This window comes from Amblyraja radiata, chromosome 9 (genome assembly GCF_010909765.2).
Source record: "Amblyraja radiata isolate CabotCenter1 chromosome 9, sAmbRad1.1.pri, whole genome shotgun sequence".
In the NCBI taxonomy this organism is placed as follows: Eukaryota; Metazoa; Chordata; class Chondrichthyes; order Rajiformes; family Rajidae; genus Amblyraja; species Amblyraja radiata.
The window spans coordinates 4,871,389-4,898,776 of NC_045964.1; the positions used below are offsets into that span (position 1 = coordinate 4,871,389).

The window sequence follows — 27,388 nt, forward strand, 5'->3', positions numbered from 1 at the left end:
AAGAAAAGAAAGGAGAAAAACCAAGAAAGAGAAAAAGTGAAATGTGCAAAGATAGAACCCCTAGACTACCAAAGTGGTGCAGCCGAAGAGTGAATAAATAAATAAATGAAAGAAAGAAAAGAGGAATAGAAAAAATAAAAGGACAAAAAGAGAAAGAAAGAAAAAAGTGGTGATATACCTGCCTCACATCCCTCCCCACCCACCTCACCCAACCCGTAATTAGATTTAAATCCAAAGTTGTGTTGTACCATATTATCCTTGTAATAAATCAATGAATGGTGTCCATGATCTGTTTTTACTGCGAAGACAAGTCTGATATTTTCAAGATGTAGCGTCTCGGACATGTATATAATCTACATCTTCAGAGTAGGGACTAATGTATGTTACCAAAATTTGAGTATTCGTTTTTTCGCCGTCATCAGGCCATAATTAAGGAAACGTCTTTGAAATAATGATAGCTCAGAGCAGGCTTCTGACATACCTAGAATGATCAATTCCGTGTTGGGATCTGAAAAGCAATAAGTTAATAATCAAGGGGGCAATACAGGTTAAAGAAACAGTGCGTCAGTTTTTGCTCTGGGGATTCTGCCCACTTTTTAATACCCGCCTTATAGAGGCAAGCTTTTGTCCTTCCTTATACTACCTCCTCTTTGTATGACATATTGTACATTAGAATTCTTGTGCAGTGAAAAGCAGGTAATAATAGTTTAGTCATTCAACTCATTATTTGTTGTGAAAAATGTCGCTGTTTACTTGCATAAAAAGAATCATTGCATTTTGCAAGTGATGCCTTTGAGGTCACTTTGAGGTGTGATAAAAAGTAATTTTTCCCAATAGTGTTGCATTTATTTTTCTAAGATAACTCTTTAAAATTGCAGTACTCTGAAGAAGAGAGCAACTCGGGAGCCTGTATTACAATCCTGACACATTAGATATTGCATAGACTGTAGAAGCTGACATCCCGACACTGCACCATTATGTGTTGGATGATCAGCCGTTGGGGGCAGTCGTTGAAGTTCCTTAATTAACCTGCGTTGTACAGTAATGTGTGATTTAATTGCTTCTGTGGTTATCAAGTTACTCTTGTGTGTGTGTGAGTGTGCAAAATTGTTTACCATTGACTTTACCAGTTTATGTTTAAGTCTTGGAAGAATGAATATACATGTCCATTGTTATACTTGGAACAGTAAGGCACAGGAACAGACCTTTTCAGCCTCATGTGTTGCCAAGATAAACTAACCTCATCTGCCTGCTCATGATCTGTATCTCTCCATTCTCTGCAGATGTCTATCCAAAAGCCACTTAAACACTGCTTTTGGTTATCAAGAATGGGGTTTTTTTCCTGAGTAATTTGGGTAACATTTTTTTGTTAGAGCTTGATTGAAATGGAAAGATATATCTGTGTATCAAAGGAATATTTTGCCAAATGTAGTATAACGATCAAATCTAGTTAACAATAACCAACAATTTAGTCGTTGCAAAATTGTTTTAGTAATTTCATAATCAGCATTAATTCTGGAAATAATATTTAAAGTATTTTTATAGGATGGTATGAAGATGGAGTTTTTCATGTAAATGGATTTGGCTTTCCACCGACCGAACCTTCCAGTGTTACAAGGTAATTTGTACCACTGTTTTAAAGTATTTGCTTCAAGGTGTTTATGTAATTTGGTTTATTTTAAACAAATAAAACATGACATATTTGGTGAGGAAAGACATTCTGAGGAATCTGAGGAAAGACATTCTTGCCATAGAGGGAGTACAGAGAAGGTTCACCAGACTGATTCCTGGGATGTCAGGACTTTCATATGCAAAAAGACTGGATAGACTCGGCTTGTACTCGCTAGAATTTAGAAGATTGAGGGGGGATCTTATAGAAACTTACAAAATTCTTAAGGGGTTGGACAGGCTAGATGCAGGAAGATTGTTCCCGATGTTGGGGAAGTCCAGAACAAGGGGTCACAGTTTAAGGATAAGGGGGAAATCTTTTAGGACCGAGATGAGGAAAACATTTTTCACACAGAGAGTGGTGAATCTGTGGAATTCTCTGCCACAGAAGGTAATTGAGGCCAGTTCGTTGGCTATATTTAAGAGGGAGTTAAATGTGGTCCTTGTGGTTAAAGGTATGGAGAGACGGCAGGTACAGGATACTGAGTTGGATGATCAGCCATGATCATATTGAATGGCGGTGCAGGCTCGAAGGGCCGAAAGGCCTACTCCTGCACCTATTTTCTATGTTTCTATGTGAGACATGAGTTCGTGAAATGCTCATACAATTGATCAATAATATCCAATTACTATAACACCACACATCACACTACTTTTAATTTATTTAATTTTTCAGTTAATTAGTTATGTCGTGTTTACATTTTTAAATAGGTTATTGTTTTGTAAACTTAATCAGCTTCATATTAGAAACTCTAGAGTCACAGTGATATGGCACGGAAACAGGCCCTTTGGCCCAACTTACCCACACTGGCCAACATGTCCCAGCTACACTAGTCCCACCTGCCCGCGTTTGGTCCATATCCCTCCAAACCTGTCCTATCCATGTACCTGTCTAACTGTTTCTTAAACAATGGGATAGTCCCAGCCTCAACTACCTCCTCTGGCAGCTTGTTCCATACACCCACCACCCTTTGTGTGGAAAAGTTATCCCTCGGATTCTTATTAAATCTTTTCCCCTTCACCTTGAACCCATGTCCTCTGGCTCTCGATTCCCTTACTCTGGGCAAGAGATTCTGTGCATCTACCCGATCTATTCCTCTCATGATTTTATACACCCCTATAACGATCATCCCTTATCCTCCTGTGCTCCAAGGAATAGAGTCCCAGCCTACTCAACCTCTCCTTATAGCTCGGGCCTTCCAGTCCTGGCAACAGTTTCATAAATCTTCTCTGTACCCTTTCCAGCTTGACAACATCTTTCCTATAACATGATGCCCAGAACTGAACATAATACTCAAAATGTGCTTAATATTAGTAATTCTACTAAGACTTTAAAGATGTTGAGTGCAAAGATAGTAAAATGTGGATTCTGTTGCGACAAATATGGATTGTGTGGCAAAGACAGAGGAGAAACTACTAACTGCTGCAACATGAACCACCCTATCACCAACTGGAGAGGGGTCCTGATCTACCATCTACCTCATTGGAGACTCTCGGACTATCTTTAATTAGACTTGGCTGGACTTTATCTTGCACTAAACTTGTTCGTTTTATCCTGTATCTGCACACTGCAGATGGCTTGACTGTAATCATGTATAGTCTTTTCGCTGACAGGATAGCACGCAACAAAAACGCTTTTCACTGTACGTTGGTACGCTTGACAATAATAAACTAAACCATCTTTGTGTTCCTTTTTATAGTGGTCTGATTTTGAGATTGTCATCAGTTTCTTCTCGTTGCATGTGTCAGCCTGAAAAATCAGTTTAATGGTTTTTCATGATGTCAGTGTAGCATGGCACAGAAACGTCCTTCAGCCCAACATGTTCATAGGAGCAGAATTAGGCCATTCGGCCCATCAAGTCTACTCCGCCATTCAGCCATGGCTGATGTATCTCTCCTTCCTAACCCCATTCTCCTCCCTTCTCCCCATAACCTCTGAAACCCGTACCAATCAAGAATGCATCTATCTCTGCCTTAAATATATCCATTGATGGTTCCACAGCCCTCTGTGACAAAGAATTCTACAGATTCACCACCCTCTGACTGAAGAAATTCCTCCTCATCTCCGTCCTAACAGAATGTCCTTTAATTCTGAGGCTATGACCTCTAGTCCTAGACTCTCCCACTAGTGGAAACATCCTCTCCACATCCACTGTATCTAAGCCTTTCACTATTCTAAACTTTTTTTTTGAGATAGAGCGCGGAAACAGGCCCTTCGGCCCACCAAGCCCACACCAACCAGCGATCCCCACATATTAACACTATCCTACACACACACGGGACAATTTACAATGATACCAAGCCAATTAACCTACAAACCTGTACGTCTTTGATGAATGTACCCTCCTGAGCTAACCCCATTTGATTGCATTTATCCCTTATTCCTCTAAACCGTTTCTATCCATGAACCTTTCCAAATGTCTTAAGTATTGTCCTTGTACATGCCTCTATCACTTCCTCTGTCGACTCATTGCCGCAAACATGTATATCTTTTCCCCTCTCGGCTTCTACCTATGCCTTCTAGTTTTAATGCCCCCTACCTTGGGGGGGGAAAAGATCATTCCCCTCATGATTTTGTAAACCTATAAAGCCATCCCCTCCAGCCACCTTCTCCTCAGGAAAAACAGCCCCAGTCTCCTACTAACTCGAGCCCTTCCAGCCACAACTGAAATGCTAAACCTATCACCGTCTATATCTCTCATTTCCCTTTCCCCTGACGCAGTCCGAAGAAGGGTCTCGACCCGAAACGCCGCCCATTCCTTCTCTCCAGAGATGTTGCTGCTGAGTTACTCCAGTATCTATCTTCCATGCAAAACTGATACAGACTGATTCCTGGGATGGCAGGACTTTCATAGGAAGAAAGACTGGATAGACTCGGCTTGTACACGCTAGAATTTAGAAGATTGAGGGGGGATCTTATAGAAACTTACAAAATTCTTAAGGGGTTGGACAGGCTAGATGCAGGAAGATTGTTCCCGATGTTGGGGAAGTCCAGAACAAGGGGTCACAGTTTAAGGATAAAGGGGAAATCTTTTAGGACTGAGATGAGAAAAACATTTTTTTACACAGAGAGTGGTGAATCTGTGGAATTCTCTGCCACAGAATGTAGTTGAGGCCAGTTCATTGGCTATATTTAAGAGGGAGTTAGATGTGGCCCTTGTGGCTAAAGGGATCAAGGAGTATGGAGAGAAGGCAGGGATGGGATACTGAGTTGGATGATCAGCCATGATCATATCGAATGGCGGTGCAGGATCGAAGGGCCGAATGGCCTGCTCCTGCACCTATTTTAATGTGTTCTGCTGGGGTTGATTTAAAACTCTTAAGAGTTGGATTTGATGATCAGCTTGGGAATGGTAAAAGTAAACCTGGAGAAATTTGACGAAAATATGGATTTGTTGGAAATCCACAAAGCTAGTCTTCATTACAATTATCCACGTTTTAATGGTATAATATTCATGACAAGTTTTCATGTTTTGTATTGCAGAGCTTATTATGGCAACGTAAACTTTTTTGGAGGTCCTTCTCCTACATCGGTGAAGTCTTCTGCAAAGTTAAAGCAACTGGAGGAAGAAAATGAAGATGCCATGTTTATTTTTATTTCCGACGTGTGGCTGGATCAGGTGGAAGTTCTGGAAAAACTTCACATGATGTTTTCAGGTTTTTTAAACTACATTTGTTTAACTGAGATCTGATAATGCATGTAAAGACTATTCCATTGGGCAAGGATGCTGAGATCATGCAACTCCTCTCTTGAAATGAGACATCATAGTTGATCTCAATCCCCATCATGTCTGAGGGAGATATGAATTGTTCAAGGGAAATTATAACTGTATATGCAAGCAATCTTGTTGATGTGAACTTTAAATTCTAAACTAAACGCTACATGTTTAGTTTATGTGCTTATTAACACGTAGGTAGCTGATTATTGCAAATTGAGTTATTGTCCTCAGCAAAAGTTTGTATAAACAGTTTAGATGCTTTGGTTTTGGGCTTGGTTGAGCACTTACAGCACAAGTATGTTGTGTTTTAATTGTAATTTAGTGCATCAATTTTGTAATGGATATTTATTGGCTGCTAAAAATGAAAAATATTTTCTGTGTATTTAAAAATAAATAAATTTGGCATTTCTACCATTCCAATTTACCAGCACAGCAATAAATGGCATAAAGAATATACATAGATATTTGTAAATGGATATTCTTTGGGCTACGGTATAAATAACACACCAGTCTGTGCTCTGTGCATTGCAGGTTATTCATCCATGCCACCAACTTGTTTCGTCCTCTGTGGCAATTTTTCCTCTGCTCCTTATGGAAAATGTCAGATCAAGACTCTAACAGGTGAAGAACATTTGATACTTACAGTGCAAGGGCCAGGAAGCGAGCGGGCAAGATCATCTCTGACCCCTCTCGTCCTGGCCACAAACTCTTTGAATCACTTCCCTCTGGAAGGCGACTCCGGACTGTCAAAGCTGCCACAGCCAGACATAAAAACAGTTTTTATCCACGAGTAGTTGCTCTACTCAACAGCCAAAAATCTGTAACCTCCCTTTGATCTGGTATTTTGTTGGTTCACATGCTTGATCAATGGTGTTTTATCATTAATGTTTTATTATTATTAATGTTTAGTGTTTTCTGAGTCATTCGTAACTGTCACTGTACGTCATGTTGTTACTTGTGGGCGGAGCACCAAGGCAAATTCCTTGTATGTGAATACTTGGCCAATAAACTTATTTACTTACTTACTTATAGCCATACAGCGTGGCTCTTCAGCCCAACTCATCGATCCCAACAAAGAAGCCCATCTAGGATGGTCCCATTTGCCCGTGTTTGGCTCGTATCTCTCTGAACCTTTCCTATGTATTTGTCCAAAGATCTTTTAAATATTGTTACTGTACCTGCCTCAATTATTTCCTCTGGCAACTCATTCCATAAACCCACCCTCTCTATGAAATATATTGTGCCTTTTCAATCTTTCCCCTCTCACCGTTAAATCTATGCCTCTAGCTTTTGATTCTGTTTCCTGGGAGAAATACATTATTCTCCTTATCTATGCCTCTCATGATTTTGTACACTGTCTCCTACACTCCAAAGTATAAAGTCCTAACTGCCCAACTTCTTCTTGTAGCCCAGATCCTTATGTCTTGGCAACTTTCTCATAAACCTTCTTTGCACTCTTTCCAACTTGATCTGTGTACGGATCTTATGTGCTACAATGCTCAGAACTATATTCTACACTCCGCATCTTCCCCTTTGCTCTATTGTACTTAAGTTTGATTTTAATGTATTTATCTCTGGTATATTTGATCTGTTTGGATGGCATGCAAAACAAAGCTTTTCACTGTACCTCGGTATGCATGAATCGTAAACCTAAAATCTAAAATAACAGTACAACATTAGCCACCATCTAGTTTTTGCCTGTGACTATAGACATCTATTATTTGAACTCTTATTTTGAACTCCATCGTGATTTTTGTTTTTTTCTTCTTTCATTTACAGAATCATTGAAAGCACTCGCAGATATTATCTGTGAATACCCCAATATTCATAAAAAGTAAGTGCTGCAGAATATACTATCAGCCTTAGATCTATTTTTTTTGTCTTGGCACCTGCGATTATTATTGATACATTTGACAATGAAGGACTTATGGATAGAGGGAGTATTTCAATTTTCAGATGTTTATGTAAACGCATTCTGGTGGTCCCAATTTCACACCTTTTTTTAACATTAGTGTAAATGTAATATTTAGTTAATTTACCATACTCTGTTGCTTCGTCAGACTCGGTAATAGTTAAATTCTACTTGCGAGTAAACATGCAGTTACAGCAGTCCCAGTCATGCCATTAATGATTGTCGAGTGAAATAAGGAACTGGGCAGAACTGCTGACAGGGAAATGGCTAATTCCATTTACATAGAAGGTTGGAGGAGAATGCAGAGAATTGAAAACAGGAAGGGATTTGAACAAGAAGGTTAGAGATTAGAAGTGTTTAAGAAGGAACTGCAGATGCTGGAAAATCGAAGGTAGACAAAAGTGCTGGAGAAACTCAGCGGGTGCAGATGCTGCTGCACCCGCTGAGTTTCTCCAGCACTTCTGTCTACCTAAAGATTAGAAGTATTGGAGGGACCCAGAATAATTGGAGTATTAAAGAAATTATTAATCGTAACTTTTTGTACAGATTATGTAATGAGCGGCCTGGTTTTCAATAAACATGGAAAATAGGTGCAGGAGTAGGCCATTCGGCCCTTCGAGTCTGCACAGCCATTCAATATGATCATGGCTGATCATCCAACTCGGTGTCCTGTACCTGCCTTCTCTCCATACCCCCTGATCCCTTTAGCCACAAGGGCCACATCTAACTCCCTCTTAAATATAGCCAATGAACTGGCCTCAACTACCTTCTGTGGCAGAGAATTCCACAGATTCACCACTCCCTGTGTGAAAAATGTTTTTCTCATCTCGGTCCTAAAAGATTTCCCCCTTATCCTTAAACTGTGACCAATAAAGAATGGCACGGAGCATTAGATTAATCAACAAAAGACAAAGTGCTTTGAGTAACTCGGGGTCAGGCAGCATCCCTGGAGAACATTGATAGAGGGTGGTTCGAGTTGAGACTGTTTCGACTGTTTCTGAAAAATCGTCCTGACACTAAATATCAACTCTCTTTGATCTCCAGAGATGCTGCCTGGCCTGCTGATTACTCCAGTGCTTTTCTTTTATAAACAAGCATCTGCAGTTCCTTGTTTCTACATTGGAATAATCATGTCTGGAGGTTAAAACATGTCACATTTAATATTTCTGGCTGCAACAAATAGACTGTGGAAACATTCAGAGCTTAAAGTGAACTAGAAGGCTTTTGTAAGGATTAAAAGGATATAAGGGTGAAAATTATACTCAAGCATAAATGCAGTCTGTGGATAGACACAAAATGCTTCAGACTAGCTCAGTCTGAAGAAGGGTCTCAACCCAAAATGTCACCCATTCCTTTTATCCAGAGAAGCTGCCTGTCCTGCTGAGTTACTCCCAACATTTTGTGTCGATAAGTTCAATGTTAACCAGCATCTGCAGTTCTTTCCTACACCCTGTCTGTGGAACATGATTTTTGCCAGTGATCAGAATGGAATTGGTGGCCAGGATACAAAACCTGTGAGGGTGGCTAAGGAGAATGTCTTTGTCTTTGGTTTTCCATGGTAGAAGTTGTAGTTGGATAACAACACAAATAGAAGAGTCAAAACTATAGCAAGATAAAGCAAAGGGTCATCTTACTAATGCTTGGTCTTAGGCTGATGTCAGAGGAGGAATATGTTGTGGTCAACACGAGGACCATAAATATCTTGTACTAAATCATTCATTTCTATAATGAACAAATTGACTGTAATTGTGTGGAAGTCTAGAAGCTACAATGTATAGTGCCCTCTATAATGTTTGGGACAAAGACCCATCATTTATTTATTTGCCTCTGTACTCCACAATTTGAGATTTGTAATAGAAAAAAATGACAGGTGGTCAAAGTGCACATTGTCAGATTTTATTAAAGGCCATTTTTATATATTTTGGTTTCACCATGTAGAAATTACAGCTGTGTTTATACATAGTCCCCCCCCCCCCATTTCAGGGCACCATAATGTTTGGGACACATGGTGTTTGTAATTGCTCAGGTGTGTTTAATTGCCTCCTTAATGCAGGTATAAGAGAGCTCTCAGCACCTAGTCTTTCCTCCAGTCTTTCCATCACCTTTGGAAACTTTTATTGCTATTTATCAACATGAGGACCAAAGTTGTGGCAATGAAATTCAAGGAAGCCATTATGAGACTGAGAAACAAGAATAAAACTGTTAGAGACATCAGCTAAACCTTAGGCTTACCAAAATCAACTGTTTGGGACATCATAAAAAGAAAGAGAGCACTTACTAATCGCAAAGGGACTGGCAGGCCAAGGAAGACCTCCACAGCTGATGAGAGAAGAATTCTCTCTATAATAAAGAAAAATCCCCAAACACCTGTCCGACAGATCAGAAACACTCTTCGGGAGTCTGGTGTGAATTTGTCAATGGCCACTGTCCACAGAAGACTTCATGAACAGAAATACAGAACCTATGGAGGAGAGAAGGAATTGCCCACGATCCAAAGCATACCACCTCATTTGTGAAACACGGTGGTCGGAGCGTTATGGCCTGGACATGTATGGCTGCTGTAGGTACTGGCTCACTTATCTTCATTGATGATACAACTGCTGATGGTAGTAACATAATGAATTCTGAAGTGTATAGACACATCCTATCTGCTCAAGTTCAAACAAATGCTTCAAAGCTCATTGGCTGGCGGTTCATTCTACAGCAAGACAATTATCCCAAACATACTGCTAAAGCAACAAAGGAGTTTTTCAAAGCTAAAAAACTTCTTGAGTGGCCAAGTCAATCACCCGATCTGACACCAATTGAGCATGCCTTTTATATGCTGAAGAAAAAACTGAAGGGGACTAGCCACCAAAACACGCATAAGCTAAAGATGGCTGCAATACAGGCCTGGCAGAGCATCACCAGAGAAGACACCCAGCAACTGGTGATGTCCATGAATCGCAGACTTCAAGCAGTCATTGCATGCAACAAAATACTAAACATGACTAAGGTAGACAAAAATGCTGGAGAAACTCAGCGGGTGAGGCAGCATCTATGGAGCGAAGGAAATAGGCAACGTTTCGGATCGAAACCCTTGTTCAGACTGAAGAAAGGTTTCGACCCGAAACGTTGCCTATTTCCTTCGCTCCATAGATGCTGCCTCACCCGCTGAGTTTCTCCAGCATTTTTGTCGACCTTCGATTTTCCAGCATCTGCAGTTCCTTCTAAACATGACTAATTTCATTTACATGACATTGCTGTGTCCCAAACATTATGGTGCCCTGAAATGGGTGGACTATGTATAAACACTGCTGTAATTTCTACATGGTGAAACCAAAATGTATAAAAATGGCCTTTATTAAAATCTGACAATGTGCACTTTAACCACATGTGATTTTTTTCTATTACAAATCTCAAATTGTGGAGTACAGAGGCAAATAAATAAATGATGGGTCTTTGTCCCAAACATTATGGAGGGCACAGTATGCAAAGGGATTTCCACATCAGGCAGAGAGAATGTAATTTTTGATTTTGTATCAGCCCATTGCAGCGATAAGATGCCTTACTCCTTTCTATCCACCTAACGCTGGCCAGGCTCTGTCCTGTTCCTCCTCTCTTCTGGTTTTCGCCCCTCCCACAATCAGTCTGAAACAGGGCACCAACCCAACACATCACCTATCCATGTTCTCCAGCGATGCTGCCTGGCACTCTTTTCAGTATAGGAGTAAAGAGGTTCTTCTGCAGTTGTATAGGGCTCTGGTGAGAACACATCTAGAGTATTGTGTACAGTTTTGGTTTCCTAATTTGAGGAAGGACATCCTTGTGAATGAGGCAGTGCAGCGTAGGTTCACGAGATTGATCCCTGGGATGGCGGGACTGTCATATGAGGAAAGATTGAAAATACTAAGCTTGTATTCACTGGAGTTTAGAAGGATGAGGGGGATCTTATAGAAACATATAAAATTATAAAAGGGCTGGACAAGCTAGATGCAGGAAAAATGTTCCCAATGTTGGGCGAGTCCAGAACCAGGGGCCACAGTCTTAGAATAAAGGGGAGGTCATTTAAGACTGAGGTGAGAAAAAACTTTTTCACCCAGAGAGTTGTGAATTTATGGAATTCCCTGCCACAGAGGGCAGTGGAGGCCAAGTCACTGGATGGATTTAAGAGACAGTTAGATAGAGCTCTAGGGGCTAGTGGAGTCAATGGATATGGGGAGAAGGCAGGCACGGGTTATTGATAGGAGACGATCAGCCATGATCACAATGAATGGTGGTGCTGGCTCGAAGGGCCGAATGGCCTCCCCCTGCACCTATTTTCTATGTTTCTTAAGTTACTCCACCACTTTGTGTCTTTGTTTTGTAAACCAGCAACTGCAGTTTCTCGTTTCTCCATTTTCATATACTCTATTGGGTTCAGAAAAAATCTTCTACACTTCACGCTACCTTGGAAAAACAGCCTATAGGATCAAAGATTTGTCTCGCCTTCTTATCCCTACTTCTTCCCCAATGTTATCAAGAGTTCTGCACAATGATTAAACTAGGTTGCTGCCCGATTCTCCTCTTCTCCATTGTGGACATTGGACTTTATTTATGAAACTGGTGCTCTACAATGCTGAGAACTATATTCTGCACTCTGGAACTTCCCGTTTACTCTATCTATCTGACTTGGGTTTGAACTGATTGTATTCATGTATGGTATATCTGATTTGGATAGCATGCAGAACAAAGCTTTTCACTGTACCTTGATACACATGACAATAATAAGCCTAACTAATATTGGTATATTTTGTGTGAAGTTGGTCAATAATAGAATCTAAAATCTTTCTTACCTGAATTTGCAGCAGCCGCTTTGTGTTTGTCCCTGGCCCTGAAGACCCGGGTCCCAGTTCGATTTTACCCAGGTAATCACACTGCTTCCTCGTGTCTTTCAGCCTGATGTTTGGTTTTCCCAATAGCATCTCTGCTTCTAATCCCCATCCATCAGTACAGCAGCGATAATGGGACTGATTGAATTCGCAGCATTTCTATTGGGTCTATAGTAGCATTGTTGTTTGTCATTTTTATAGCTTTCTTCGATGAGACAATCTTAATCATTCCAGCCAGCACTTCCTTGGTTTCTTGTTCCATTCAGCATGTAGGGGCATGAAAGACATTTGTCTTTTTACCACTATTGACATACCCCAAAATAAATGCTGCTTTCTATTTAATCTCGTGAATGCTCTTGAAGCAGATGAAATGAATGCACCATGAAATATGATTACTTTTGGTCCCTTGATGAAGGATTATTTTAATAACTTATTTTCCTTTCTTTAAAGACCTCCGCTAGCTGATTATATTACAGAAGAGTTTAGTAAGAGAGTTCCACATTCTGTTTTTACTACGAATCCCTGCAGGTAAACTTTCTGCACATTTCATCATTTCACTGTTCAGGTGTCTTTTAATTCAATTGGTTCTCAGACTGATTTTATCTTTCATCGTTGTTAGAATTCAGTACTGCACACAGGAGATTATCATTTTTCGCGAGGATCTGGTTAACAAGATGTGTAGAAATTGCATCCGATTTCCTAACAGTAATTTGGATATTCCAAACCATGTAAGTTACTGCTCTTCTAATGGATTTTATGCTGCTTGTGTTTAATATAATTAGTTATTAGAGTCATACAGCATGGAAACAGGCCCTTCCAACTCGCCCATCTAAGCTAGTCCCATTTGCCCACATTTGACCCCTATCCCTCTCAAGCTTTCCTATCCAAGTACCTTTTAAATGTTGTAGTACTTGCCTCAAATCAATATGGGTGCTTCTTAATCTGTTGGGTCGGACATTTGCACACTGTCCAATAACTCATGGTAGTAAAAACATTACTCTATTCAGACCTTGCACCGCTTATCCAAATTGTAATCTTACGTGCAACATTTCTCGCTGACTAGTGATAGTAAGCAATCAAACTATTTTACTTGTAAATTATGCTTGCCACATTTTCTGGCATGGATCTTGCAGTACAAATTGACACTTCTTCCTTGTTAAGTTTAATATAAGGTTAACAAACCAACACACAGATTTATTTAATTGTGTATAGATAAATGAATGGTGCGTTGTGTAACACTGCAGACTGGGTTGGTAGAAATAGCACCTGTTTTATTCAGTTGTCCATAAACCATATGTCAAATGACATATTTTTGTTGTTCCTTGTGATACACATGGGTAAACATCAATTGGCTTTCATTCAGCGAGTATGGATTACCGGTAGAGGTATCAATAGAGGCATCACATATATTTGCTTGTATAAATGTACGAGTAATAAAATAGATCAAATTATTAATCAGAAGAGTAAACTCGCTTCCTTTCTGCATTGGCAAGTTGCCTGATCTTTTATACTACTGTGGTTCTTTTGCATCAATAATGCACCTTCAGTCCATGTGGTTGGTTATTGTACCTCAGAGTTCCAATGGATAATCATTGATAAAACTGTTGATGATAGTTTAAGGGCCTGTCCTACCTAGGCTATTTTTTAGGCAACTAGGCTGTCACCACATGTTTGCCGAGGTGTCGCCTGTATGGTCGTGAGTCGTCTTCTCCGTTGCCTAAAGAGTCGTAGCATCTTTCTGGTCGACGCTGGATTTTCAACATGTTCAAAAAATTTTGGCGACAGTGGGTTGACGCCAATGAGCGTAGCTTGACTTCTCCTGACGTAGGTGCTGTCGTAGGTTGTTGCTGGTGATGACTTCGATTAATTCCATTGACGACTACCTACGGGTAGGTACCGTCGACTGAGCTTGTCGTGGGTGGATGTAGGTTGACTTCTGTTGACGTTGGTTGTCGCCTGTGTGGTCATAGGTGGACGTCCTAATGGGTCGCCGTTGTCATCGCTTGACGTCGACTAGGTGGTAGGTTGTTGTAGTCATTGTCATTGGGGAGGGGAGGGGAGGGGGTCCAGTGACCGTTTTTTCGGCGCCCTGCTACGGCAGTCGCCTAAAATATCACCCAAGTGGAACAGGCCCTTAAGTTTTCACGTTGTCTGACGTACCTAGAACTTTAAACATTTTTCATTTCTGATTTGTAGTACCCAGAATAATACTTTTGTAGTAATATTGGTCCACTGCATCAAAATATAACTTCTAAAATAAAATCTCTCACAATACAGGATTAACTCCTTTTTCTGTTATCTTCTAGTTTCTGAAGACCATCGTTGCACAGGGCCACCTAACGCCATTGCCGCTCTATGTTAGTCCAGTCTACTGGGCCTATGATTATTCTCTGCGTGTATACCCGGTACCAGACCTGCTGGTATTTGCTGACAAATATGATCCATTCAACATCGTCCACACAGACTGCACCTGCATCAATCCTGTAAGCACCATTATATAAACTTCTTTACATGTTTTACAGAGCTAAAATTAGAAAAATAACTAGTAAGATTAACTGTCTTAAAAAGGCCTAGATAAGAGTGGATAGTCACAAAAAACTCAGCGGATCAGCATCTCAGGAGGAAAGGAATAGGTGACGTTTCGGGTCAAGACCCTTACAGAGTCTGGGGAAAGGGAAACGAGATATAGACGGTGATGTAGAGAGATATAGAACAAATGAATGAAAGATATGCAAAGAAGTAACGATGATAAAAGAAACAGGTCATTGTTAGCGAAGGTACACAAAATTGCTGGGGAAACTCAGCGGGTGCAGCAGCATCTATGGAGCGAAGGAAATAGGCGACGTTTCGGGCCGAAACCCTTCTTCAGACTGATGGGGGGTGGGGGGGGGAGAAGGAAGGAAAAGGGGAGGAGGAGGAGGAGCCCGAGGGCCGGCGGATGGGAGGGTGGGAGGAGACAGCTAGAGGGTTAAGGAAGGGGAGGAGACAGCAAGGGCTAGCAAAATTGGGAGAATTCAATGTTAATGCCATCCGGACGCAAGGTCCCCAGACGGAATATGAGGTGCTGTTCCTCCAATTTCCGCTGTTGCTCACTCTGGCAATGGAGGAGACCCAGGACAGAGAGGTCGGATTGGGAATGGGAGGGGGAGTTGAAGTGCTGAGCCACCGGGAGTTCAGGTAGGTTATTGCGGACTGAGCGGAGGTGTTCGGCGAAACGATCGCCCAACCTACGCTTAGTCTCCCCGATGTAAATCAGCTGACATCTAGAGCAGCGGATGCAGTAGATGAGGTTGGAGGAGATACAGGTGAACCTTTGTCGCACCTGGAACGACTGCTTGGGTCCTTGAATGGAGTCGAGGGGGGAGGTGAAGGGACAGGTGTTGCATTTCTTGCGGTTGCAACGGAAAGTGCCCGGGGAGGGGGTGGTGCGGGAGGGAAGGGAAGAATTGACGAGGGAGTTGCGGAGGGAGCGGTCTTTGCGGAAGGCAGACATGGGGGGAGATGGGAAGATGTGGCGAGTGGTGGGGTCACGTTGGAGGTGGCGGAAATGGCGGAGGATTATGTGTTGTATTTGCCGGCTGGTGGGGTGTAAGGTGAGGACCAGAGGGACTCTGCCCTTGTTGCGAGTGCGGGGATGGGGAGAGAGAGCAGTGTTACGGGGTATGGATGAGACCCTGGTGTGAGCCTCATCTATGGTGGCGGAGGGGAATCCCCGTTCCCTGAAGAACGAGGACATTTCCGATGCCCTGGTATGGAATGTCTCATCCTGGGAACAGATTGTTAGCTGTGTGTTTGGAGAAAAAGTCGATAGACAATGAGATTTTGAAGCTAGTACGACTTGGGTGGGGGAGGGATGGAGAGAGAAGGTGTTACTTGAAGTTAGAGAAATTAATTTTCATACCACTGGGTTGTAATCTGCCCAAGCGAAATATGAGATTTGCGTTTGGCCTGACTCTGACAATGGAGGAGGCCTAGGACAGAAAGGTCGGTGTGGGAATGGGAAGGGGAATTAAAGTGTTTGACAACTGGTAAATCAGGTAGGTCCAAACGGACTGAGCAAAATGATCTCCCAGTCTACGTTTGGTCTCACCAATGTATAGAGTGGATGTGGAGAGGATGTTCCCAGTAGTGGGAGAGTCTAGAATCAGAGGGCACAGCCTCAGAATAAAAGGACGTACCTTTAGAGTGAAGATGAGGTGGAATTTCTGAAGTGGTAAATCTGTGGAATTCATTGCCACAGACAGCTGTGGACGCCAAGTTATTAGGTATTTTTGAAGCGGAGATTTATAGATTCTTGATTAGTAAGCGTGTCAAAGGTTACGATGCGAAGGCAGGAGTATCGGGTTCAAAGGAAAAAAGATTCAATGGGCCAAATGGCTTAATTCTGCTCCTGTCTTATGATCTTATAAATATGTTCACATTTCTCTTTAATGACTTTCAACATTTAGTTCAGTGTAACTGAAAAGTATTTTGTTAATTATTGTTGAGCCTGAAAAAAATGTTTTCTATGTTTCTTTCCTTAATTTTGCTTCCCTGTTATTTCTTTCTTCTCTGTTCAAAACGATAACTAACTTTCAATGAGATTTCAATTACAACCACAGGGTGTGTTGAGTTCAGGAAGCTCCCTCATTCGTGGGAAACAAACGGTTGGATCATTCATGGGCCAGCTGTCCGAGATATCTGGAAGATATGTGGTGACAAAGGAAAGGCTCAGGGAGGGGGACAATGAAACACATGATCAGTTCTTTTAGATCGAATGTGCGTAGGAAGGAACTACAAATGCTGGTTTAAATTGAAGATAGACACAAAACGCTGGAGTAACTCAGCGGGACAGGTAGAATCTCTGGATAGAAGGAATGGGTGACGTTTCGGATCTACACCCATCTTGAAGAATCCAAGAACCCCTTCCATCCAGAGATGCTGTCTGTCCGGCTGAATTAGTCCAACATTTTGCATCTGTCTTCAGTTCTTTTAGATCTTTGTCTTTATTGAGTTGTAAATTTTAAATCACAATGTCAACTGTTTTACTTGTATTTATGCATCTTTAATCAAAGTCTTATTTGTCTTAAGGGTTCGTTTCCACGTAGTAGTTTCTGCTTCAAGGTGTACTATCCCTCAAGTAAAACTGTGGAGGACAGGTAATAGAGAAACCTATCAGTAAAATATTATTTTATATTTCTACTTACTAAAATTGGACATGGTGCAGGAAGTCCATACAAGGAATTTGTGAAACCAAGAGTTGTTGCTTCAAACATTGCTCTAGTCTGCTTTGGATTTGGCTGTTATGAGGGAAAATAAGCTTCGCCCTTGTACGTTCAGGCCTACGTCCCCCTCTACATGACTCTTTTGGTTGTGATAGTACCTGTGTCGACTACTTCATCTGGCAGTTTGTTCCATACAAGGTTACCCCTCGGGTTCCTATTAAATCTTTCCCCCTCACCTTAAACCTATGTCCTCTGGATCTCTACGCAACTGGGCAAGAGACTCTGTGCGTCCACCTGATCTATTTCTCTCATGATTTTATACACCTCTCTAAGATCACCCTTCATCCACTTAATTATAAGAAGCCAAAGGAGTATTGGTCCAACTGACGCACAAACCTTCCCTGCATTTTATGGGCTGGATCTGATCTCCAATCTCAACCTGACTTTCCTACCCTGTCTCCATACCCTGCTTCGATGTGCAAAAACACATTGATTTCAAATATGCTCATCGATTGAGCGATTTCCAAATCGCTGTGAGGAAGTTGCTTTGACCTGGTCCTAAATGGAAGACCCTTTTCCTGTGATTATGATCCAAGGTTGAGATTTTTTTCTGCCAATTTCAAATACGGCTATGGTTTTAAACGAAAAGTTTAATAAAACTCAATGCCTGGGCAGTCAGGAATATTAAATATTAAACCAATCTCCTCTGCCTGCATATATATTCTACTAATATCCTGCATGTTCGTGCGTCCATAATTCAGAAAGCTACCAGCAATCTCTCTCTGGGAGACTCTGGCCCCTCTCTCAGATGCTCCTCAAGTCTCTTGCCAAAACCAACACAAAGTAAATATTTTCTGCTATTTTTGTTCAGTTCACAACCTTGGGACAATACAGGACTTTGGATCTAACAAAGAATTTCTTCAGAATACTGTGCTTTTGCTTGTGGTTGCATTAATTATTTCTGAAGTGGCTTCAGCTAACTAAGATGCTGACGAGTTTTCTTTTTTTTTCAGCAAACTTCAAAATCTTTCAGTGTGAATTTTAGGAGATTGGAAAAGTATGGACACCATAAAACCGTTTGCACATCAACAGCTGAAGAAACAATTTCTAGTTTATAATTCCATGTTTATTTGTATATATTTATATTGATGCATTTTTAATAAATTAACAGAATATGAGCCTAGATTTTGTTTTCATTATATTATTCACAACTCCTTATTTTTCAAAGTGCCATTTTACTTCGTGCCAAAGTAACTTTTGCAGTTGTTTTCCTTTGAAAAATCTGATTATTTGTGAAGCATTTGCTCTCTACACTTAAATTGAATAAATCCAGCACCTATTAGGTTACTCGTGGTTTAAACGAAAATCTGTAAAGCACATATTCAAGAAAATAATCACTCTTAAAGTAGATGAAAATGCTGCTGAATTATAATAAAAGAACCCAAACTTGGTGGTAGCACTAAGAGCTGGGGTACATTGTACTGGTGGCAAAAATATGCAATGTACACATTATAAATGTCATATTTATTTTTTCCAGAATAACCTCATCTACTTCATTTGTTGCTTCTGATATAGCCTTTTATTGCAGCAGTGAGACCAATCTAGGGGACTGTTTTGTCGAACATTTGCACTTGGCTTGCCAATTCCCATACTGACCTTTCTGTCCTGGACCTCTTCTGTTGCCAGAGTGAGGCCACACACAAACTGGAGGAATGGGGCAAGGGGAGAGAGGGTGGTTTGGGGAGGCTGAGGTTATTCTACCGTAGTCAATAATTATATCACTGCGGGGGGTGCAATGGAACTGGTATTTTCAGCTGAGGAATTCTAATTCACACTGCTGAGTGGATCTGCAGTTGTTCATAAGTGGTAGGAGCGGAATTGGGCCATTTGGCCCATCAAGGAATAGATCGGGTAGATGCACAGTAGGGGAATCGAGGACTAGAGGACACAGGTTTAAGGGGAAGGAAAAGATTTAATAGGAATCTAAGGGGTAACTTTATCACACAAAGGGTGATGGATGTATGGAACAAACTGCCAGAGGTGGTAGTTGAGGCTAGGACTATCCCAATATTCAAGAAACAGACAGGTACACGGATAGGACATATGGATATGGACCAAATGCTGGCAGGTGGGACTAGTGTGGCTGAGACATTGTTGGCTGGTGTGGGCAAGTTGGGCCGAAGGACCTATTTCCACACTGTATCACTCTTGACTCTGTCTACTCCGCCATTCAATCATGGCTGATCTACCTCTCCCTCCTAACCCCATTCTCCTGTCTTCTCCCCATAAACCCCTGACACCCGTACTGATCAAGAATCTATCTATCTCTGGCTTAAAAAGGAGGGTCCTGGCCTGAAACGTCCCCGACAGACAGTGACGTTGAGTGAATCAATCCAAATTTGACAAACAAGTCAATGCCATGGTAAAAGCTAGCTTCTTTCAGCTTTGGACGATAGCTAAAATAAACAATTCCTCCACTTTGATGACCTCGAAAAGATCATCCACACATTGATCTCCTCCCGCCTAGATTACTGCAACTCTCTTTACACTGGCATCAGCCAATCTTCCCTGTCCCGCCTGCAACTGGTCCAAAACGACGCAGCGGGACTCCTGACGGGCACCTGAAAAAGGGACCACAGCACCCCGATCCTGGCCTCTCTCCACTGGCTCCCTGTGCGGTTCCGTATACATTTCAAGACCCTCCTCTATGTCTACAAAGCCCTCAATGGGCTTGCCCCCTCCTACATTAAAAGTCTTCTCACCCACCACTCCACCTCCAGGTCCCTCAGATCGGCCGACTTGGGGCTGCTGAATATCCCGCGGTCTAGGCATAAGCTTAGGGGCGACCGCGCCTTTGCGGTTGCAGCCCCTAGACTGGAACAGCATCCCCATTCCCATCAGAACTGCCCCCTCCATCGACTCCTTTAAGTCAAGACTAAAAACTTGTCTAAGGTACACAAAATTGCTGGAGAAACTCAGCGGGTGCAGCAGCATCTATGGAGCGAAGGAAATAGGCAACGTTTCGGGCCGAAACCCTTCTTAAAAACTTGTCTATACTCCCAAGCCTTTCCTGACGTCCACTGAGCGAGGGCTATATGTATATATGCATGTAGTTTGTATGTTTATACTATTCTTATAACAAATGTAAAGCACTTTGGCCAACGAGAGTTGTTTTTTAAATGTGCTATAGAAATAAATGTGACTTGACTTGTCTGTCCCTGCAGCTCTCGGCTCTGTTGGCGCCGTCTCCATGGAAACAGGCGCAGCACCCGCTCCTCCTGTCTGTCACCTGCCGCGCCCACAAACGAATCCCCGGCCGTGTATCGTTTAGAAACGTAAAAGTGCGAAGCCGGAAACTTTTAATCCTTTCACATTAGAAGTGGTTGGTGGTTAGTTAGTGTGGCGTGGGAGAGTGTGGCTGAGGCGAGGGGGGTGTGGGCAGCCGGCGGAGGGATAGGGGACGAGTGGGCGGGGAGGCGGTGCAGCGGCCGGCATGGCGGCCTCTGGTCTAGAGGAGCTGCAGCTGAGCCGCGACGAGGTGGAGCGCTTCTCCCGGGCGCTGAGGGACGAGAAGTTCAGGCAGCTGCTGGGCGAGTACGCGGAGGAGATCTCCAAGCCGGAAAACAAGAAGAAGTACGAGGAGGAGATCAGGCAGCTGGAGAGGGAGCGGGGGGTGGAGGTGAAGTTCGTGCACCCGTCGCCGGGCCACGTCCTGAAGAGCAGCGCCGGCGGCGACAAGAAATGCTTCGTCAACGTGTGCAGCAACGAGCTGATCAACAAACCCTCCTGCCAGGCGGCCAGGGCCACGGGCGGCGGCGGCGGCGGGTCTCCGGGACAGCACTGGGCGCTGCCCTACAGCCTCACACCCGCCAGGGAGGACGTGGGCCCCGGCGGCAGGAAGCACCTGATCTACGACGTGGTCTTCCACCCCGACACCCTGTACATGGCCGACAGGAACAAGCGGTTCCGGAAGATGGTGGACGGCGTGGCCCTGGACGCGGTGGAGAAGCAGCTGGATGCGAAACTTGACATGAAAAACGTCAAGACTTTGAAAATGAAGTACAAGGGGCTGCCCCACGCGGCTGTGATCCGCACACCTCTCCCCGGCGGCGCCAATGAGATTCCTGAACAAGAAGGAGAAGAAGAAGAAGGAGACGGACCTTTCAAGTTTCCTTACCCCTACGATCTTCCCAAATCGGAAGATGCTTCGCGAAGTGAAGCGAAGGAGAACAGTACAACGGAGAGATCAAACGCGGCTGGAAAAGACACGAATAAGAAAACACCAGAGAGCAAATTTACCCAACCGAAATACTCCATTGTTTACCGATCAACTTTCGACATGCAGGATTATCGACATGCCCGTGACGCTGTCCCCAGCACCAGACCCAAACAACTGGTGGTTACTATCCACCTTCCTCTGCTTAACTCGGCCGAGAGTGCTTGTTTGGATGTGACCGAGAAATTGCTATGTCTGGAGTCGCAGAAACCTGCTTACAAGCTTGACTTGGCCCTGCCGTATCCGGTAGATGAAAATCAGGGGTCGGCTAAATTTAACAAATCCAAGAGACAGCTTGTGGTTACATTGCCTGTTATTCCTGCAAAGCCAGAGCTAGAAGTGGAAAATAATCATAATGGTGATTTTGAGCCAGCAAGGAAGGACAGCGATTCCATGGAGAATGAACAGTCACTGCTGAACCCAGCATTAAATCAGGTAGAAGATTGCATTCAGAAAAATACAGAAAATGATACAGCTCGTATAAATTCCGAAGATGGGTGTGAAGATTCCAATTGGGACCCATCTCAAAACAAGGAGCACCTTGAAGTGAGTCACATTGCAGCATCTGAAGCATCAGGTATTAAAGTAACTCCATCGATTTCATGTCCAAATGATGTGATTGTTGACCCCCAAATTGTTTCCGAGGTGGATTCTGATGGACATCAGAACCTCCCTGAAGAGGCTGCAGTATCTTCTCGTGATAACATTTGCATGCCTTTGGAAAACCGAAGCAGTAGTACTGAGGATGGACAAACAAATGAGCATTCACAAGTAAATTCATCTGCAAATGCTAAATGCGGCTCAGAAGGCTCTTTGAAGGAAAATGAACCAGTGTGTCCTGATTTCCATTACCATCAGGATGAAAGCACTGTAACGTTTATACTGCTAGTGAGAAATATCAAAGAAAATAGTTTGACATCTGTACTTCAAACCCACGATTATCACATCAGCTTTGGGACCACAGACTCCGATTCCTTATATTCTTTGATTATTCAGTTTCCTTCTGATTATCAGCTGAACACCGAGGAAAGTGTACTAAACGTGTTGGAAGACAATGCAGTGGTGGTGTTAATAAAGTCACTTGAGAGTGGAGGCTTGTGGCAGAGCTTTTGTGCCGGACATACATACAACTCATTGCAGGTAACTCTTCCACTCCAAAACACCACCTGCCATGAAAGCATGGCTGTTAGATTCATTCTTTGAGTTTCCTCCTTTAGTCTTTTCCATGACCTCAAAATCACTCTTTTATTTTGTAAGATAATTTTTTAAAAATCTATAAAATCAACGAGGTTGTTTACTCTTGGGGACAAACCAGTAGATAGACACAAAAAGCTGGAGTAACTCAGCAGACAGACAACATCTCTGGAGAAAAGGAATAGGTGACGTTTTGGGTCGAGACCGTTCTTCAGACGGATAGTCAGGAGAAAGGGAAACAAGAGATATAGGCAGTTCTATAGAGAGAGAGATATGAAACAAATGAATGAAAGATATGCAAAAAAGTAACTGATAAAGAAAACGCCATTGTTAGCTGTGGGTTAGGTGAAAATGAGTTGCACACAATGAGACTCAACAGGACGACTTTGAAACAAGTGACCATGTCTTGGGTGGGGGAGGGGGAGAGAGAGGGGGGATGCAAGGGTTACCTGAAGTTAGAGAAATCAATAGTCATACCATTGGGTAAGCGTACAGCTGCCCAAGCGAAATATGAGGTGCTGTTCCTCCAGTTTATGTTTGGCCTCAGTAACTGGATTATGAAAAGTTGAGCACTGTCATCAGCTACATAAAGAGAAAATAAAAATTTGGTTGAGATAATTCATGTAGGAATTACCAAAAGAAACATTAATGTCTCATTAATATGTTGTTGTACTCTTCACTGACTATGTCCCGTATTGTTGTAATTTACATTACATTCTTACAGTTGTTCATAACTCTTATTTAATAGATAAATAGTGATAAATAGAATATCATCCTCTTAACCTTCCAGACCATTCAGTTCATGAATTGGATTGATAGGATTCAGTCCCTGAAGCTAGGATTGAGCATCTAGATCAATTGGGAAAGAGGGAACCATTGACAGATGGAATTTAACTCAAACATGTGCAAAGTGATCATTTGGGTAAGCTAAACCAGGATGTTCACAGTGAATGACCTTGGAAGTGTTGAAGGCCAATGAGTGCAAGTACATAGTTCCCATCTGAAAACGCAGGCAAATGTGATTAGCACCTTGGATGGTATGGGCGGGTTTTGCCAAGGGGCCTGTTTCCATGTCGTATGATTATAATTCTATACCTAATAATTTTGCACTTGTCTGATGTTCTCTGTTAATCATGCAAAAGTAAAGTGTTTTTTCTGTTTAGAACAAGTTGTTTGTGACTTCTGAAAATGCTGATCAATTCCTGAGCACTTCTTTGAAGGATTCAGTCCCCAACGATGCAGCTGAAGAATGTTCGGCAGAGTTGAGTGTGTCAGAAGTCCATGAAAGTGGTCTTGTTATTTCCTGTAAGGTGAGTTGCGTAAAACAGAAAGAAAAATCCAACATTCACAAATCTATACCCCTGCCTTTAAACCATTAAGGATAAAAACTTTATAAGTAAGGCTTTGGAACTCATTTCACAGAGCAGAAATAGATAGCTCTACATCAAGTTAAAGGCTTTTTGTTTTACCTCCAACATTCTTGTCTACATCCAGTTCTATTGTGAAAGTCACAATTGATTTTTGTTCCAGCTTTCTTTCTGGCATTGCATTCCATATTTGTACTCAACTTGTATTTTTAGTAATGTATTTGTGAATGTAATTTCTAATTATTATTTTTGATTGTTATATGATTATCCATGACAAGTTTTCAACAGTATTACGTCAAAAATTGTCCTTAAAGCCATCAGGAAATTATTTAATAATAATAATAATAAATTTTATTTTCGGGCACCTTTCAAATCTCAAGGACACCTTACAAAGATTAACAGAAGAGAAAAAGAACATATAGTCGGAGAAAAATAAATAATAAGGACATCATCAATACACAAATTAAAGATAGAAATCGCTCCAAAAACACAAAATCAAAAAATCAAAAAACACAATGTGAAGAGAGAGCAGCGGCAGCTAAAGCGCGCCAGCGTCCACTCTCCCTTCCGACAGCCATCTTGGACACAGACTAACATAGTAACTTACACACAGAAAAATCATCCCCCCACAGTGGATACCACTGTGGGGGAAGGCACTAAGTCCAGCATTTGTCAACATTAATATATTACCAGCTACCAAGGAACTAGTACTATGTAAATTAAAAAATGCTAAATCCCTTAATTTATCAGCAATTGCACTGTGCCCTTGTAAATGGAACAATGATTGTGTAAACAAATGTAACTAGCATTTTAAGGTTTGAATTGAGATAAATATGATACTGGTTTTGTAGTTTCAGCAACAGGAAAAGGATGAAATCAACTCTGATGCACGTGATCTGAATCACAGCGCACCTTGCAGTACTCCATCAAATACTCAGCAACATGGAGAAGAAATCCACTTCACTGAATCTATTGCAAGTGATAGAGAAACAGAAAAGGAGACATCTTTGGCAGACGATGGTGTGGAATGTGTACCTAGTCAAAGAGATGAATTGGCTACTCTATCAGGGAATTGTGATCATTTTGCCCAGCTCCACGGTTCATCAGAAGGAAGTGTAATAATCCCAACGACTCAGATGGATGAGTTGTCTCTCAGCAGCTGCACGAATGAGAAGAAGCTGTCTGTGTGTGCAAAGGTGGAGGCTGGTAATGATGAACTTCTTGATGAAGATGACCTTATATCTGAGCAAATGGACAGCAACGATTCAAAGTTTGTTAAACAGATGCCTCCGCTCCAGGTTCTGGAGGAAGTTAATCCTGCTGATAAAAGTATGAAGATTATATATGACCATACAACACATTCTGCATTCACCTTTCAAAATCCTGAACTTTTTCAATTAGATTAAATAAATACTTATTTTGTTTCTTAATATATCATAAAATTATAGTTGTTGTACAATAAAATGTAACAGTTTAGACTTTTATACCAGTTGTGTTATTCTAGAATTTTAAACGATGTTGCGTTATAGACTGATTTCTTAAATGACATAAAATTTATGACACAAAAGGAGACCATTTGGCCCATCCTGTCTGTCAGTCAAAAAAAAACAACCAACAATCACACTTTCCAGCACTCAATCCGTAACTCCACAGGTCACGGCTCATCACGACACATCCGAGTACTTTGTAAATACGATGAAGGTTTTTGTCTCTACCATCCTTTAGGCAGTGAGTTCCAGACCCCTACCACATTTGATTATAAATTATTTTCCATCGCCATAAAATCATACTGCAGAGAAACAAGCCCTTCGGCCTCCGTCGGATTTGCCTAATACCTCATTCCCAACAATTCTCCAGATTCTACCACATTACACTCTCGGGATTATTTAAAATGGCCAATTAACCTACCAACGCACTTCTTTAGATGTGGAAGGAAACCAGACCACCCTCAGGAATCCCACATGATGAGCGAGGATGTGTAAACTGGAGAGAGAATCAGAAGTCTGGATTGAGCCAAGGGTGGTGGAGCTGTAATGCAGCTGCTCTACTAACTGCAACCCTATGCCCTTTCACCCCTCTGCTAAGGAAAACAGCTCTTTCCCATCTACTCATAATCTTGTATTTAAATTTTCCAGTCCTGACAACATCCTCATAAATCTCGCTTCTTCTCCTATGCAATAACATCTTCCCTGCAATGTGGTGATCAGAAAACAATACATCGTCTAATTCCGGTTGTCTATAGTGCATAACTTTCCTGCTCTTGTATTCTACACATTTTTAACCACCTATTGATCTGTTTTGCTATGTTTAAGGATTTACAGGCGTACATTCCAAGGTTTCCTACTTGATACAATATCTTGCCGTGTACCTTGTATTCTCTCATCTTCTTACAACTCTATTGCATTACTTGACGCCTCTCTGTTATTTTATTTTTGCCACTTTTTCTATCCACTTGACCAAATATCTATATCTCCTTGAACTGTAATGTTTTTACCTTTACCGGTAACCGGTATTTAGCTGCTGATGTTTTTTAGGGAACCTTATGTTTAAAAAAAAGTAAATATCATTAATATAAGGGATTGAGTATGGAGCCCTGTGTACCAATCCCACTGGTAACACAGTCTAGTTACAAAACAACCCATCAACCATTTGCAAATACTTACAATCACTTAGTGAATATTGGAATGCAGTTTGTCATTCTCCCTTGAAAATCCATGGGTATTTTCTTTCTTTCTTTCTATTTCTTGAGCAACGATTAAAATCTATGTAGTATGCAGCAAAATCCATCCATTTGTTTAACCTCCTCAATAAATTCCAAATACCAATACACTATCTTCCCTTAACAAAACTACGCAGACTTTCTATGATTAATCTGTGCCTTTCTGAACAAAAGTTTATTTTCTCGTCGCAATTGACTTAAATTTGCCCGCCACTAAGATTAAACTACCTGGCCTGAAGGTACACGATTTATCAATTCCCTCCAATCACCCAGCTTGGAAAGACTGAATCCAGATTATTTTCAGCAGCCCAGGGCAAACGCACCAGATGATTTATCCATTTACGTTCCATGTAATATTTCTCATTGACCCCTCATGAAGACAAGAGAAAGAACCCCAACCATTTCCTCCACCACCAAGCATAAGCCATCATCTTGATCTCTAATTGGACCCACTCTTTCCATAAATGTCCTCTTGCTCT

General features: G+C 41.8%; 2 protein-coding genes across 2 annotated transcripts in view; both read left to right on the top strand.

The window, feature by feature from the left end:
- pole2 (DNA polymerase epsilon 2, accessory subunit) overlaps positions 1-18,538 on the top strand; it is a 37,689-nt gene extending 19,151 nt beyond the window's left edge. The window contains exons 10-19 of the mRNA XM_033026548.1: positions 1,546-1,618; positions 5,153-5,325; positions 5,919-6,008; positions 7,167-7,221; positions 12,126-12,185; positions 12,600-12,677; positions 12,769-12,877; positions 14,456-14,632; positions 17,220-17,287; positions 18,367-18,538. Coding sequence (XP_032882439.1) covers positions 1,546-1,618; positions 5,153-5,325; positions 5,919-6,008; positions 7,167-7,221; positions 12,126-12,185; positions 12,600-12,677; positions 12,769-12,877; positions 14,456-14,632; positions 17,220-17,287; positions 18,367-18,391 — 908 coding nt within the window. The 3' untranslated portion in view covers positions 18,392-18,538. The remainder of the gene's footprint in view (positions 1-1,545; positions 1,619-5,152; positions 5,326-5,918; positions 6,009-7,166; positions 7,222-12,125; positions 12,186-12,599; positions 12,678-12,768; positions 12,878-14,455; positions 14,633-17,219; positions 17,288-18,366) is intronic.
- A 2,224-nt stretch (positions 18,539-20,762) lies between these two features.
- On the top strand, positions 20,763-26,738 carry dnaaf2 (dynein axonemal assembly factor 2). The gene is made up of 3 exons (XM_033026547.1): positions 20,763-22,769; positions 23,987-24,133; positions 25,042-26,738. Exons 1-3 carry the CDS (start codon positions 20,847-20,849, stop codon positions 25,594-25,596), a joined length of 2,625 nt encoding a protein of 874 aa, XP_032882438.1. The 5' UTR covers positions 20,763-20,846; the 3' UTR covers positions 25,597-26,738.
- Positions 26,739-27,388: the final 650 nt, after the last annotated feature.